At 44.3% G+C, this 16,188-nt stretch overlaps 1 protein-coding gene across 5 annotated transcripts in view; it reads left to right on the forward strand.

Annotated features, from left to right (window-relative positions):
• The first annotated feature begins 2,978 nt into the window (after window positions 1-2,978).
• Window positions 2,979-16,188, forward strand: part of SETD9 (SET domain containing 9) — a 95,612-nt gene continuing 82,402 nt past the window's right edge. For 2 of the 5 annotated variants that reach the window (XM_073622972.1, XM_073622964.1), the window contains exon 1: window positions 2,985-3,215. Coding sequence is in view for 3 of the 5 variants with exons in the window: in XM_073622964.1 (XP_073479065.1) it covers window positions 3,094-3,215 (122 nt within the window). In the remaining 2 variants the exon portion in view is untranslated. Of the gene's footprint in view, window positions 3,216-16,188 lie in introns of all 5 variants that reach the window. The other 3 variants (XM_073622982.1, XM_073622955.1, XM_073622948.1) reach the window with 3 other exon arrangements.

Raw genomic sequence — 16,188 nt, forward strand, 5'->3', positions numbered from 1 at the left:
CAATCCCCACAAAAAACATCAATTGTGGATAAACATAGGAAAAAATAAGGGGTTGCGCTAATGCATGTGTAACTTAACGTAAAATCTACAGTGAAAAAAAATTTATGTAATAATTATGAATAAAACTGTGCCCCTGGAAGACATGATGATGTCACGAAACGTGTAGGGCGGAGCCAGACGACGCACTGACGTCACCCCCAAGCAAGTCGTATTCCAGCAGGACGAGTTTGTCTGAGCTCCGGTGGCCACGGAGCCGGACTTAAGGCTGTTTTATTCATCACGCTTTGTAAGTGTGCATTTTGTATTTTATTTTACTCAAATAAATCTTATCGGTTTTACACTATGTGAGCTCCTTCTATATTTTATGGTATCCTTGTCATGGGTTCGTTGGTGTGGCTGATGATGAGATGACCTCTGGTGGACACCGTTGGCAGTTCCCATTTCTGGCTTATAAAGATTTCTGCTTGCTGTGATCCTCTGTGGTGGGGGGTCATGGCTATCTGGTAAGGAGCAACCCCTTCCATTTCTGGTGGTGGACTCTCCCTTGCTGTCACGGATTAACATCAATCATCACTTGGACTTTTGTTGTTTTTTTTGCTGGTGATTTGGATTCACTATGATATCTTATTGATGTTTCACCTGCTGGGACTTCTTTAGATCACTATCAAATGTTTTACACATTATTTTAGTTTTATTCATAATTATTACATAAATCTCTTTTCACTGTTTTCTCAGAACCCTGTGCCGTGACTAGCAGGTCCCCACGCGCATTTGTGCGGGAGTGACGTCATCGCGGCTCCGGCCAGTCACAGAGCCGGAGTCTGCAAACCCGGAAGCAACACGGGTGAAGATGGAAACTTCCTTTTCAGGTAAGTTTCACATAATGTGCTAGTATGCAATGCATACCAGCACATTATGCCTTTGCCTTGCAGGTAAAAAAAAGAAAAAAAAAAAAAAACGTCCAGTGGTTAACAACTGTGTTAAGTTTTCTCGGCTGACCACTGCATCTGCACTCCTCAACGTTGCCCGTTTTCTTTGTACTCCTTCAAAAAAGCTTGACCAGCGCACCTTGAAACCCCAGTCTGCTTTGAAATCTTTGCCAGGGAGTGACCTTGCTGATGCAGTTGAACTACCTTGTGGCTTGTTGCTGTGCTCGGTCTTGTCATGGTGTAAGGCCTGGGACTTGAAACCGTTTTCTACAACCTCACCTTAGTAGCAGAATGTAGCTGTTCCTCGCCCAGTTTTAAGCCTCCTACGCAGCTGTTTCATTTACGTCAGCATCTGCATGCAGTGTGAATATCTCCTAAAAGTTTAGAAGATAATCACTGTACCTACAGGTAAGCCTTAGGTACAAGTTAAGAAGTGGACTTAAGGCGGAGCTCCACCCAAGGGGAAGCTCTGCTTGTTTGTACCCGAACCCCCCCACCTTCTCGACTGCCACATATGGCACTCTTTGGGGGGAAGCGGGTACCTGGTTTTGACGCTGAGGCGATCTGAGACAGAAGTTTGGCCCCCACCCCTTCCCCTGTGACACATCACAGGTCCCAGAAGACTACGGGACCATTCACAAGGCGCAGCGCGACTTGCACATGCTCAGTAGGAAACTGGGTGTGGAGCTGCACGGTTTCACTTCCCGTTTCCCTTACTTGTCATGCCAGCGCCTGCACCCGAAGCTGATTGAAGAATCAGTTCGGGTGACATCGCTGGATCCCTGGACAGGTGTCTTTATATTAAAAGTCAGCGGCTACAGTATTTGTAGCTGCTGATTTTTTATTTTTTGGGTGTAGCCTGGACCTCCTCTAACTTCCACTTTAACCACTTACATGTACATTTACTGCGGCAGGGCGGCCACTCTGTGCCAGAGCACATACCCAGTACATTATCTGACACTTCTGGTTCTGGGGTGCACGAGACTCAATGTCTGCCGGGGACACAAGTACAACGGCAGTCTGCCTGTGTAAACAAGGCAGATTGTCGTTCTGTCAGAGGGGAAGGTACTGATCCCGTGTTTCTGCTAAGCAGGAACATGGATCTTTGCCTTCCCCTAGTAAAAGCACCTCCCCCGCAGTTAGTAAGCACAACCTAGGGATACATTTAACCCCTTGATCGCCCCTGATGTTAACCCCTTCCCTGCCAATGTTATTCGTACAGTGACCGTGCATATTTTTTTAGCACTGATCACGGTATTAGTGTCACTGGTCCCCCAAAATTGTCAGGTGTCTGATTTATTGCGGTCCCGCTATAAGTCGCCGATTGCCGCCATTACTAGTAAAAATAAATAAAAATATCCCATAGTTTGTAGACGCTATAACTTTTGCGCAAATAATGAATCGATAAACGATTAGTGGAATTTTTGTTATCAAAAACATGTAGCAGAATACATATTGGCCTAAAATGATGCAGAAATTAGATTTTTTTATTGGGTGTGTTTTATAGCACAAAGTAAAAAATATTGGGGTTTTTTTGTCTTTTGTTTTTTAAATTGTCGGTTTTTTTATAGTGCAAAAAAAATAAAAACCGCAGAGGTGATCAAATACCCCCAAAAGAAAGCTCTATTCGTGGGGAAAAAAAAGGGACATACATTTTATTTGGGAACAGCGTCGCACGACCGTGCAATTGTCAGAGTAACGCTGTGCTGTATCGCAAAAAATGGCTTGGTCATTAAGGGGGGTAAATCTTCTGGAGGGTAAGTGGTTAATATTGGCTGTTACTTAGAAATAAAAATAAGGAAATGCTTGATATATTATACAGTATACAAGCAGTGACAACACTTCTGTGATATTTGTTCCTGTTGTCGGTAGAAAAAAAAAAATTATGTCAGTAAACCCCGCCCACCTAGAGGCTCCATAGAGGCAAAGGAACGAGCAAGAGCTTTTCACGTGACCAGCTGTCATCAGAAAAGAAAATTCTGATTGGCCACAAGGCGGCGGGAGGATCAGCAGGAAGACGTCTGATACGTACACCTCACCCTCTACACGCACGAACGCGGTGGGAGGAGCAGCAGCAGGGAGACAGCTGATAGGCTAAGAGCTGCCACTCCCTCCCAGTTAGGAAGCTGGTGAGCTGAGGCGCTGCTGCTCGGTGGTGGTGGTGATGATGATGATGATGTCGTCCTCTTCCCCGGGCTCGGTGCTGAGGGCTCTGCTCTCCCGCTGGAAGTCATACCGACACCGCTTTGTGCCCTGGGTGGCTCTGAACGTGGCCCGGAATCGCAGGTGTGATCACAGGTCCTTTTTCGGGTCCGCCTCCTGTTCTGTATATGAGTGCGGGGAGTACAGCTCCCCCTACGGGCCGGTGTCTTATCGAATTCAGTCCCCTATCATATAGTGTCCTCCCTGTACTGCGCAGGCGCAGTACGGAGGACAAAAGAGACGCCGAAAGTCTCCGAAGTTCAACAGCTGATCGTCAGCTGTACACGGCGCCTGCGCATTTATTCTTACCCTATGTCCAGGATCATTCCCTACTATCCAAGTGGACATAGAGTTAGAATAAATATTTGCCGAGCGCAGCGAGGCCGTGCCCGAAGCGTGGCGAGCGAAGCGAGCCCGCGAGGGGCCCTCTTACACAGCCATCGCTAACAGGTGCCCGAGCGCCGTGTACAGCTGATGGTCAGCTGATCAACTTCGGCCATTTTCGGCATCTCCTGCTCCTCCGTACTGCGCAGGCGCTGCGCCTGCGCAGTACGAGGCGGACACTATCTGATACGAGGACAGTATATGGCAGAACACCGGCACTGGGAGTGACGCACACTGACGGCTATTGGTGGGAGGGGGAGGGGCATTTCTTCTAGTCTACAATACAGAGACATGCCTGTCCTCTGCCATTACTACTTCCAGTCATTCACCTGGATTACCCACTTCACCCCTCCCCATTCTATGCCCCCTAACCTACATGTATAAATCTGCATTTAATTGCTAGAAAGTTATATTAGAAACTATATATATATATATCATATTTTTTTTTTTTCTGAAAGCAGAGACCCTGGTTAAAATAGTGGTAGTTGTCGCACGAGATTTGCGCAGCCATTTTTAAAGTGCAGATTTTCAGGGAAAAAAAAAACCTGCTTTAATGAATTTTAGTGCACACAGATACAATGCCCAATTTTTCGGGTAGAATATAATAGATGACATTACGCTGAGTAAACCAGGAATCTGCAAACCCCAGGTTGCCATGGGGACATGAAATCGCGCCCTGGTGTCTTGGCTGCCACCTGAATGCTCCACACACCCCATGTAAAAAAAAAAAAAAAAAATTAAGCCCCACCACCACACGTAAATGCATGTGGTGGGGCGCCTACGCCTGAAAATGTTGATTATGATACACAGATTACATATCGTCGCACACGCCGTAACGAGAGCAATAATTCTAGCACCAGACCACCTCTGTAAAGCTAAACTGATGACCTATAGTGGGCTTTTAACCACTTCAATACTGGGCCAATTCTGACATTTCTCTCCTACGTGTAAAAATCATCATTTTTTTGCTAGAAAATTACATAGAACCCCCAAACATTATATGTGTTTTTTTTTAGCAAAGACCCTAGAGAATACAATGGCAGTTGTTGCAAATTTTTATCTCACACAGTATTTGCGCAGGAATTTTTCGAACGCGTTTTTTTGGGGAAAAAAACAGTTTTGTGTTTAAAAACAAAACAGTAAAGTTAGCCCAATGTTTTTGCATTTTGTGAAAGATGAAGTTACGCCGAGTAAATAGATACCTAACATGTCACGCTTCAAAATTGCACACGCTCGTGGAATGGCGCCAATGTTCGGTACTTAAAAATACCCATAGGCGACGCTAGAAATTTTTTTACTGGTTACATGTTTTGAGTTACAGAGGAGGTCTGGGGCCAAAATTATTGCTCTCGCTCCAATGTTCGCGGCGATACCTCACATGTATGGTTTGAACACCGTTTTCATATGTGGGCGGGACTTACATATGCATTTGCTTCTGCGTGCGAGCACACGGGGACAGCGGCGCTTTAAAACATTTTTTTTTTTTATTGTTAAATATATATATATATATATATATATATATATATATATATATATATATATATATAATTTTTTTTTTTTTTTAATTTTGACACTTTTTTTGAAAAAAAAAAAAAATTGATCACGTTTATTCCTATTACAAGGAATGTAAACATCCCTTGTAATAGCAATATAACATGACAGGTCCTCTTAATAGTGAGATATGGGGTCAATAAGTCCCCATATCTCACCACTAGGCTGGGAAGCCTGAAATAAAAAAAAAAAATAAATAAAACGATCGCCGCTTCCCAGCCGAAGCGGCACCATTTTTTTGAATGGAGAGGCCGGGAGTGACGTCATAACATCGCGCCCGGCCTCCGACGATCATAGAGACTCCGGGGACCATATGGTCCGCCGGAAATCTCTACGATCTACATCCGGCGCCGGCGGATCCACTCTCCGCCTCACCGATCGTAACGGTGAGTCGGAGCAGGCACCGGAGGGCGGCGGGAGGGGGGGGGGGGACGTCTCCTCTCGCCTCACATAGGAACGATCAAGCGGCGGAACGGCCGCTATGATCATTCCTATGGTGTAGAGATTCGCCGGCTGAAACCGGCAATATCTGAATGATGTCTGTAACTACAGGCATCATTCAGATATACCCACCCAAAGCCCAGGACGTCATATGACGTCCGTGGGCTGGAAGTGGTTAAAGCTTCACCTATGAAACCTATAGGGTACTGAAGTTTGTCGCCATTACACGGGCGCACACAAATTTTGAGGTGTGACATGTTGGGTATCTATTTACTCGGCTTTTATATTTTACCAACAAAAATTGGGCAATTGTGTTTTTGTGCCCTCTAAAATTAACTTTTGACCACTGGGCACTTAAACCCCCTTCCTAACCAGACCAATTTTCAGCTTTCGGTGCTCTCACACTTTGAATGACAATTACTCAGTCATACAACACTTTACCCATATGAAATTTTTGTCCTTTTTTTCACACAAATAGAGCCTTCTTTTGGTGGTATTTAATCACCGTTGGGTTTTTTATTTTTTGCGCTATAAAAGAAAAAAGACTGAAAATTTGGTAAAAAAATGAATTTTTCTTTGTTTCTGTTATAAAATTTAGCAAATTAGTAATTTTTCTTCGTAAATTTTGGCCAAAATTTATACTGCTACATATCTTTGGTAAAAATAAGTACAACTTGGTGTATATTATTTGGTCTTTGTGAACGTTAGAGAGTCCAAAAGCTATGGTGCCAATATCTGAAAATTGATCACACCTGAAGTACTGATGGCCTATCTCATTTCTTGAGACCCTAGCATGCCAGAAAAGTACAAATACCTCCCAAATGACCCCTACTTGGAAAGAAGACATTGCAAAGGTATTTAGAAAGATGCATGGTGAGTTTTTTTGAAATTGTCATCTTTTCCCACAATTCTTTGCAAAATCAAGATTTTTTTTTTTCTTTTTTTTTTTTTCACAAAATTGTCATATTAGCAGGTTATTTCTCACACACCGCATATGCATACCACAAGTTACACCCCAAAACACATTCTGCTATTACTCCCGAGTACGGCGATACCACATGTGTGAGACTTTTACACAGCGTGGCCACATACAGAGGCCCAACATGCACGGAGCACCTCCAGGCGTTCTGGAGCACCCAGGCCAATTCTTATATTTCTCTCCTACATGTAAAAATAATAATTTATTTGCTAGAAAATTACATAGAACCCCAAAACATTATATATATATATATTTTTTTTAAGCAAAGACCCTAGAGAATACAATGGCGGTTGTTGCAACTTTTTATCTCGCACGGTATTTGCGCAGCAATTTTTAGAACGCGTTTTTTTGGGAAAAAAAAGTTTTGTGCTTTAAAAAAAAACAAAACAGTAAAGTTAGCCCAATGTTTTTGCATAATGTGAAAGATGAAGTTACACCGAGTAAATAGATACCTAACATGTCACCCTTCAAAATTGCACACGCTCGTGGAATGGTGCCAAACGTCACTACTTAAGTCTCCATAGGTGACGCTTTAAAATTTTTTACTGGTTACATGTTTTGAATTACAGAGGAGGTCTAGGGCCAAAATTATTGCTCTCGCTCCAACGTTCGCAGTGATACCTCACATGTGTGGTTTGTACACCGTTTTCATATGTGAGCGGGACTTGCGTATGTGTTCGCTTCTGCATGCGAGCACACGGACATGGGCGCTTTAAAAATTTTTTTTTTTTTTGTTGTTTATTTTACTTTATTTATTTTAGTTTGACACTTTTTCCCCCCCAAAAAAATTTTTGATCACTTTTATTTCTATTACAAGGAATGTAAACATCCCATGTAATAGGAATATGGCATGACAGGTCCTCATGACAGCGGTGAGTCGGTAGAAGCACCGGAGGGTGGCGGGAAGGGGGGGGGCGTCCCCTCTCGCCTCCCATAAGAACGATCAAGCAGTAGAACAGCTGCTATGATCATTCTTATGGTGTAGGAAATCGCCGGCTAAAAAAGCTGATATGTGAATGATGCCTGTAGCTGCAGGCATCATTCAGATATCCCCGCTCAAAGTCAAGGACGTCATATGACTGTGGGCGGGAACTGGTTAAAAATTGCGGAGTATTGCAGAGTAGTGCAGGGTATATTGCGGGGTATATTGCAGAGTATTGCGGGGTATATTGCAGAGTATTGCGGGGTATATTGCAGAGTATTGCGGGGTATATTGCAGAGTAGTGCCGGGTATATTGCAGAGTATTGCAGTATTGCGGGGTATTATGCAGAGTATTGCAGGGTATTATGCAGACGGAGCGATCACATGGTAAACGGCCGCGATCAGCGGCCGTTTACCGTGATCCGTGATGCGCCGGGTCCTCTGGACCCGGCGGTCACGGAAGTTCTCGGGTGCGCGCCCCAGGGGGCGCGCGAGAGCAGTATTCTGGAAGGACGTCCATGGACGTCCACCCAGAACTAGCCGACCGCGCTGTAGCCGTCTTTCGGCTATGGCCCGGTCGGCAAGTGGTTAATGTGTGTTTTTTTTTTTTTTTTTTAATAGAAATTTAGCATTTTCTAGACCTTTTGCGGTAATATCGAGTGACATAAAAAATTGGACCTACCACTATTTTATTCTCTAGGGTATCTGCTTTCAGAAAATATAATGCTTTGGAGGTTTTATGTTATCTTCGATAATATTAGAGCCAGTTCTCCAAAGTAAGATATCAGATTTGCGGTAAGTGCCAAAACAATTGAGATTTATTAAAGTCATTTCACAAAAAAAAAAAAAAAAAAAAAAAAAACACTTGTCAACTATCTCAGGGTACAGGCAGACAATGTTTTAGGAGATAACACGGAAAACTTTGCATTGACCAGTAAGTTAAAAGCATACAATTTATCAGTGTGGAAATGTTATGTCTTTAGCTCAGGAATTTTGATCATTTGTAATATTATACTCGAGCAGAGGCCTCCAAACCTTTCAGCACGAGGGCTGCATTGTATAGTTTTAAAAGATTTGTGATTCCCCACAAAAAATTTTTTTTATAAATGAATAATTGCAATTTAAATGGATTAAGACGTTTTACTTGGAGCTTTTTTTCCGGTAAAGAAATCCCAAATAAAATTGAGCCCATCAGAATCATCCCCATTGGAATCCTTACATTAGAGACCCCTCTTACATCAGGGTCTCCATCAGAGTCGTCCCCCCCCCCCCCCCCCCCCCCATACATCAGGGGCCTCTTTAGATTCCCTTTTTACATCACTGTCTCCATCTTAGATCAGGGTTCCCTTCAAAGTTCTCACCAAAGTGTGACCTTACATCAAAGTCCTCATTAGATTCCCCATCAGTGTTCCCCTTCAATTCGGGTCCCCATCAGAGTCCACCCTTACTTCGCACACATACAACATGGCTGGGAGCCTGGAGATCCCAGATGCGTGGCTGTAGAAGCATGCAGATCAGGTCTGGATGGAGGAAGTGCTATTCTCCTGTGAATGCTGGGGCAAGCACATAATTGGTTGTGAGGACGTCAGTTATCCTAGTAATCCGCAAAGATACAAAACCTGGGCTAAAGGCGGGAGGAGCTGTATTTATGAAGGGAGACCATAGGCTGAGGACCTGTGTGAGAGGCCACTGACCCAAGCTGCAGGCCATATAAAATGTTGCAGAGAGCCAGACTTGACCTGTGGGCTGTAGTTTGGGGACCCCCTCCAATAGAAGATCGTTCTGAGAATGAAGACACACTGAAAGAGTTTTCATGATTTCACAATATTTATGTGTGACTTCTTGTACAAAGGTTTTTATTAAACATAAAAATCGTCAAGAAAAATACAAAAAACAATGGTGAGCACACCATGTAAACACATCTGCAATAAGATTGCGGATATATAACAGGCATAACAATATTAGACATAACAAATCTTACACGGTCTTGAGGTTCAGGAGAGTTTGCATGAGGTCTGCGGATTTTATGAATATATCAACCTGTTGAATCATTGGAAGGGGTGCTTAAGATTAGAAAAATACCTATTAAAGATTGGATAGACTATGAATGTTTAGTGTCTTAATGTGAAAAAGACCATATGGCGCTGAGTAACAATTTTTCATGTCTTTAGAACGGTTGCTCATCAGTTGTCCAACCTGACAGAGGTTGGTCTGTAAATCAGAGAAATCGCGAGAAAGAATATAAGGAAGATTCAAAAGAGGAAAGGCCAAGGAGAGAGGAAAGAAAATTGTGTAGCAGAGGAGAGAGAAGAGAAAGAGGGTGGAGAGAGAGGGGGGAGGGGGGTCCCTGGGGCTGGAGGACGGAGGCATCTCAGAGCGAGAGTAGCACAGGATCAAATCTAGAAGGGTGGACATGAGACACCCAAGGCTGCCATGTCCGAAGGAATTTATCATGTGTGTCTGATAGGACAGCTGTCAATTTTTCGTTAATCATAATATCATTTACACGATTCTTAACTGCTTCGAAGCTGAGAACTGGGGTTTTCCAAGCCATTGCTATGGTCAATTTAGTTGCAGTAAAAATATGCGACGCCAGTTGGCGTTCCGGTCTCAGTAGTTCTATGATTGGTTTCCCCAAGAGAGCTTCATAGGGATCCCTTCTTATGTTTGTTACGGAGAAGAGCATAAATTCTGACCCACAGTCTGCAAACCTTGGGGCATTTCCACCAAATATGTGCCATTGTTCCCTCCTGGGTACACCCACGAAAGCATAAGGGGGAATAGGATGGAATAAAGCTCGCAAGTCTAGCTGGAGTATAATACCATCGATAGAGTATTTTGTAAGCGTTTTCTAGATGTAACACATTCTTGGAGCATTTGGATAGAGCAGCAGTCATGGCCTGCCAGTCTTCTGGATCTAGTTTTTTCCCCAATTCTGCCTCCCACTGGAGATGATATGGTCTCAGGGGTGGTTTCTTGGAGCCTATTATGGCTGCGTATATTAAAGAGATCAAACCTGAGGATTGGGGTCGTGATCTGCATAAGCTTTCGAAAGGGGTCAATGTATAGGGAGATGGTTGAGATTTAATGAGTTGTTGTAGGAAATGCCGAATCTGCATGTAGCTGTAGTGCTCCCTAAGGGGAATATCGTGGGAGGATCGCAATGCTGCGAATGGGATAATCTTGGTAGGGGTAAACATAGAGTGGATATCTACAAAACCATTCTCGGACCACCACGTGAATTGCATCGGATTATCACGCCCAAGTGGAAATAGCGGGCAATGAAGGAGGTGGAGTAGAGGGAGATGCGGGGAAATCAGGTTCACTGAGTATTTAATCGAGTCCCACAACTTAAGTGAGTGAGCCAAACAAGGGCCTATATTGGTTGGGCGGTGAGCTTTGGGAAGCCAAGGGATAGAGGCCAGTGGTATCGGGTGAGCGTCCACCAGATCGACGACGGCCCACAACAGCATCTGCTGTTTTTCATGGAGATGTGATAGCGGGGCAATAGCCGCCGCCGTGTAATAAGCTTGCAGATTAGGAACCGAGAGGCCGCCATCGACCCTGCGGGCATACAGCACCCGTTTTTTGATTCTGGGTCTGGTGGAACCCCATATAAATTGCATTATTTTCCGTTGCTGAATGCGTATAATATGGGGTGGAACATGGACCGGTAGGACCCTGAAATAATAGAGTAGTCTTGGGAGATAGGTCATTCGAATAGTTACAATCCTTCCGAACCAGGATAGTGGGAGGGCAGACCAAGAGTTGAGCATTGCTGTCAATTTCCCAGAGAGCGAGGGGAAGTTGGCCTGGTAGAGGTTTGAGTAACTTGGGGTAAGTTTGATCCCCAGGTAGGGTAGGGAGGCCAGCCAGTGAAAGGAGAAAGTAGCTTTTAAGTGTTCTAGTTCAAGGGGCGCTAGATTAATTGACATCGCTTTGGACTTAGAGGGATTGACAACTAGGCCCGAGATCGCAGCAAAGGTGTTTAAAAGGGACAGCAGGTTAGGCAAGGTGATTCTAGGCTTGGTAATAGTCAGCAGGATATCGTCCGCAAACAGGGATAATTTATGAGGGGAGCTCGCAATTTCTACCCCCTCTATGTCCGGGTGAGATCGAATCGCCTCAGCCAGAGGTTCCAGTGCCAATATAAATATAAGTGGAGAGAGGGGGCAGCCCTGACGAGTCCCTCTTAGGATAGGAAAGGTGGGTGACTCAAATCCATAATATTTCACTTTAGCTTGGGGGGTGTCATAAATGGCTAAAACCCATTTCATAAAGGACGCACCAAACCCATAGTGGTTTAATACCTGTATAAGATAGGGCCAGGACAGGGTGTCGAAAGCTTTAGTAATGTCCAGAGACAAAAACATTGTCTCCAGAGATCTGTTGTGTACAATGTGTTGTATTTGTAGGAGGCGTCGGATAGCGTCACCAGCCTGTCTCCCTGGGACAAAGCCCACCTGGTCTTTTTTTTATTAGCCGTGGAAGGAAGGAGTTAAGGCGTTTGGCCAGAATTTTTGTCAAAACCTTCATGTCTATGTTGATCAGGGAGATTGGCCTAAAGTTGGCCCAGGAGGAGTGGTCTTTGTCAGGCTTGGGGATCATCACTATGTTGGCAGTTAATAGATTTGGTGTGAAAGAACGACCATCTTTAACCGAGTTATACATATTTGTGAGGTGGGGAGCGATGACATCAGCTAATTTCCGATAGTAAAGAGCCGAGAAACCATCAGGGCCCGGTCTTTTACCTACTTTCAGTTCTTTAATACATTGAAGGACTTCTGAGACTTGAATGTCTCGGTCCATGAGTGATTTGTGGGTCTCAGATAGACAAGGTAAAGAAAGATTTGTCAGAACGTCATTGGGGGATTGGGGGGAAGGATGGTCAGGAGATGAGTAAAGTTTTGTGAGACGGTATCTAAATTCATCTAGAACACGTTGTGGGTTTCCCGTTAGGATGTTGTGGCGAGTGCGCAGAGTGATGGGAGTGAATTTCGGGGGGAAGGTACGTAATCTATTGGACAACCTTGCATTGGGTTTATTGGCCTTGGCATACCATTTTTGTCTGGCCCAGCGTAGTGTGCGCTCTGCTTCATCTGTTAAGCATAAGTCTAAATCTGTACGAGCCTTATCAAGGAGCCTGCGATTATCCGGAGTGGGAGATTGTTTAAAGGTCTCAGAAAAGGTCTCCAGTTGGTGCTCTAACGTTCGGCGGACTTGCGCCCTTTCCCGTTTACGTCAGGATGCGATCCTAATTACATGGCCTCGAAGGACTGCTTTATAAGCTTCCCAAAGTGTGACCGGGGATGAGACCAACCCTACATTAAGTTTAAAATATTCCTCGGAAGTGTCTTGGATATTTTTAAAAATGTCTTTGAAGGAGAGGAGAGAGTCATTCATGATCCAGGGGGAGTGTTGGGGTTTGCTCAAAATAGAGTGGAGCACTGTTACAATAGGGTCATGGTCTGTCCATGGAGTGGCAAGCACAGAGCATGAATCTACTAGTGAGAGGTGTTTTCTTAGCACAAACATGTGATCTATTCTAGAGTGAGAGTTATGGGGATGTGAGTAGTGAGTGAAGTCCCTACCCCGGGGGTGCTATTCCCTCCACACGTCTACCAGGTCGTGAGATTGTAGGGAGTATTTAAATATTTTGGCGGCAGGGGAGGGAGGCCTATGATCCGGTGGGTAGTTGTCGATAGAGGGATTCAATGACACATTAGAATCTCCTGCTAGCAGGAGGGTACCCTTTTGGTGCGACTTCAAGAGAGAACAGATGTGGGTCAAGAAGGGTCCCGGATTTCTATTTGGGGCATAGTAAGACATTATGGTTACATCATTGTCTTGAACTGTGCCTTAAACTATTAAGTACCTGCCATCTGGGTCAGCGATCTGTTTACTGCAAATAAACGGAACAGATTTGTGTATAGCAATCAGGACTCCTCTTTGCTTGGTAGGGCCGTTAGCTAAATAGACCTGGGGGTAGTCTGCCGCAAAGTATCTAGGGCAGGAAGTTGAAGAGAAATGCGTTTCCTGTAGGCACGCAATGTCTATCTTTTGTTGTTTGAGATATTTGAATATCTTGACCCTTTTTTGAGGAGAGTTCATGCCCTGAACATTCAGGGATAACCAGTGGAGGGTCATGGAATCAAGGGTGTGCTGCTATGTAAAACTCTGTTCGCGAACCCCGGGGACCAAAAGGGGAGAGTGGGGGAGGAGAGGAGAAAGAAAGTAGCAAGAGACAGGAGAGAAAAGAGGAGAGCATGTGGTTTTTAAATTTACCGAAATACATTTGAAGTAGGGTGTGTAATGTAAACCAAATTGCATCAAGTTGTGAACTCTGAGGTTCACGGTGGAGTGGGTCGTTGGCCAAGACTTTAGTCGCAGCCAAGTACCTACTCATAGGGGGAGCAGTGGTCCGCTGGAACCACCGGCCGGTTCATATAAAAATAATTGCAAGTTAAACAGTATGTTAGCACAGAGCCTAAACAAAGAAAAAAAGAAAATAAAAGAAAATCTGATAATGATTCAGTCTTCAAGAACCATGTTAAGCCCTTCTGTTAACAATGTATATGGGAAGGAGAATAAAAAAAAGGAAAACAACCAAGAAGAGTATAAAAATAACTCTAATCAAACAACAAGGTTTCTTTACCTGCAACTTCAGGACCCCAGGCGGCAGCGGCCAAAAACACGCCGCCGCCGGGTGGGCCAAAAGACCCACTCAGGCAGTGCCCACCCACGGGTCCCCTGCACCACCAGGCGTGGGCGAGGGACCCGTGACCATAGCCGCCCCGCCCAAATATTTAGGTGTGACTTCAATCTCTGGTGCAGGGGGTTAGACTATGGAAAATAATTGCAATAATTTCATGTGAAAAATAACACTAGATTTAAAGTGAAGTTCCACCCCAAAGTGGAGTTTCCTCTTATCTGATTCCTCCACCCTCCCCCCTCCGGTGCCACATTTGGCACCTTTAATGTTTTTTACGGGTACCCTGTCCCCACTTCCGGGAGACCGGCTCACAGCGAATTAAGGTAGCAGCTCGGTCCCCTCCCTCCTCTCCTGCTGGGGCAGTGACAGGACGCAGTATGGACCCGGCTGTGAAGCCGAAAGGCTACACTGCCAGGTTCCTTTAACCGCGATGGCGGCGGCAGCACCCAGCTAGCCGATGGAAACATCAGCTGACATCGCTGGACTCCAGGACAGGTAAGTGTCCTAATGTTAAAAGCCTGTAGCTGCTGACTTTTAATTTTTAAAGGGGCAGGTGGAACTCCGCTTTTAGGACTAAATGCCAGAAAACAAATCATTAAATCGACCTCCCCCCATCTATTTACACTGTTAAAGCCCAACTCCAGAAAACATAATATTCCTCCCTTGCAGTGTGACTGCACCCGCACTGCAAGGGTTAACTGCCCGTTTAGTCTGGGGGACACAAAAGTAGTTTTACTTACCTTATCCTCCGCTTCTCCAGCAGACGGCTCTCCCCCATGATTTGGTAGTGGACTGTCCCTTGTCATCCTCACAGGGCTATGGATCCTGCATCAGTCTTGATAAAGGGCAGAAGACCTTGAACCGCATGTATCCTAGGCTTTAAGGGGTTTAGCAGTGGAGAGCAGCTTGCAGGATAGTGGATCAGGTAAGTAAAGCAGTAGAATTTCGTTAAAACATTTTTCATTGTAAGAACATTCTTTTGATTTTTCTAATCCAGTAGTGGGGTTAAATTGACAGTCGTTTTTGACCACCGTGACAGGAAAATTCAAAGTAACAGGATGGAAACGTTTTCTGGCGTGAATACATTTCTCAGTGTATGTGGTTTTCGTTTAGGAAATCACATTTATTACAAAATTGAATGTTAACCCCTTCGTGCCAGCGCCTCCTGGCCCTTTAAGGGGTTTCAGATGCCGGGAGGCAGGGCAAGGTTTCTGATCATGTGACCTCCCTGATTGGCTATCACAGCGGTCACATGATCGGAAAGCTAGAGATATGGAGCTTTCCTTTAGCTGCCGGTAACTGTGCCAGGAGCACGTAGGGCGCCCGCTCTCGGCACAGCTCTGTTTATCTTTAGGTACACATTTATGCGTACAGCTGGCGGGCAGGAGTTAAAAACAAATTGCATTTTTCAAATGACATTTGTCCAGTCATCAACAGTACAAAAATATTTCTAAAAATGTTCCTATGATCATTTGTGTTTTTTTTTTTTTTTTTTTTTTTTAATCAAGGAAAAAAGGTTTTAGCGTACAAGAAAATATAAAGTACAAACATTCAAGTATAGACTCCATAAGCAGTAAGTAGACAGTCAAAGGTTGGTTTTACACTACATAAAAGTATAACTTGTTTGCATAGAGTCCACATCATTCAGTCAGGGTTGTCTTCAGCTCAAGTAAAATAGCAATAAAAACCAAACAAACATAAAACAAAAACCAAAACTCTTGCAGTGCACGTATCTTATCTCATAGGTATACATTTCACCGAATCTGCCCATTTCTATCTGACACACCATTTATAGAAGCATTTAAGTTAAGAGGGAGCCACCCAAGGAGTCTCCAACCACTCCTGCCAATTTTTTTGGAATTTATGAGGGGTATTCCTGTGAAGGTATGGTTTTTTTTTTTTTTTCCCATATTAGGATATTGTTTACCTGTTTAATCCATTGCCGACATGTAGGCGTTTGAGGGGATAACCAGAATCTCGCTATCGGCTTTCTGGCTAAATAAAGCAGTCTAACAAGTGCTACATAAGTAGACTGGGGATATAGTTCTGACAAACCACTTAGAATACA

The sequence above is a fragment of the Aquarana catesbeiana genome, linkage group LG01 (genome assembly GCF_042186555.1).
Source record: "Aquarana catesbeiana isolate 2022-GZ linkage group LG01, ASM4218655v1, whole genome shotgun sequence".
Classification (NCBI taxonomy): domain Eukaryota; kingdom Metazoa; phylum Chordata; class Amphibia; order Anura; family Ranidae; genus Aquarana; species Aquarana catesbeiana.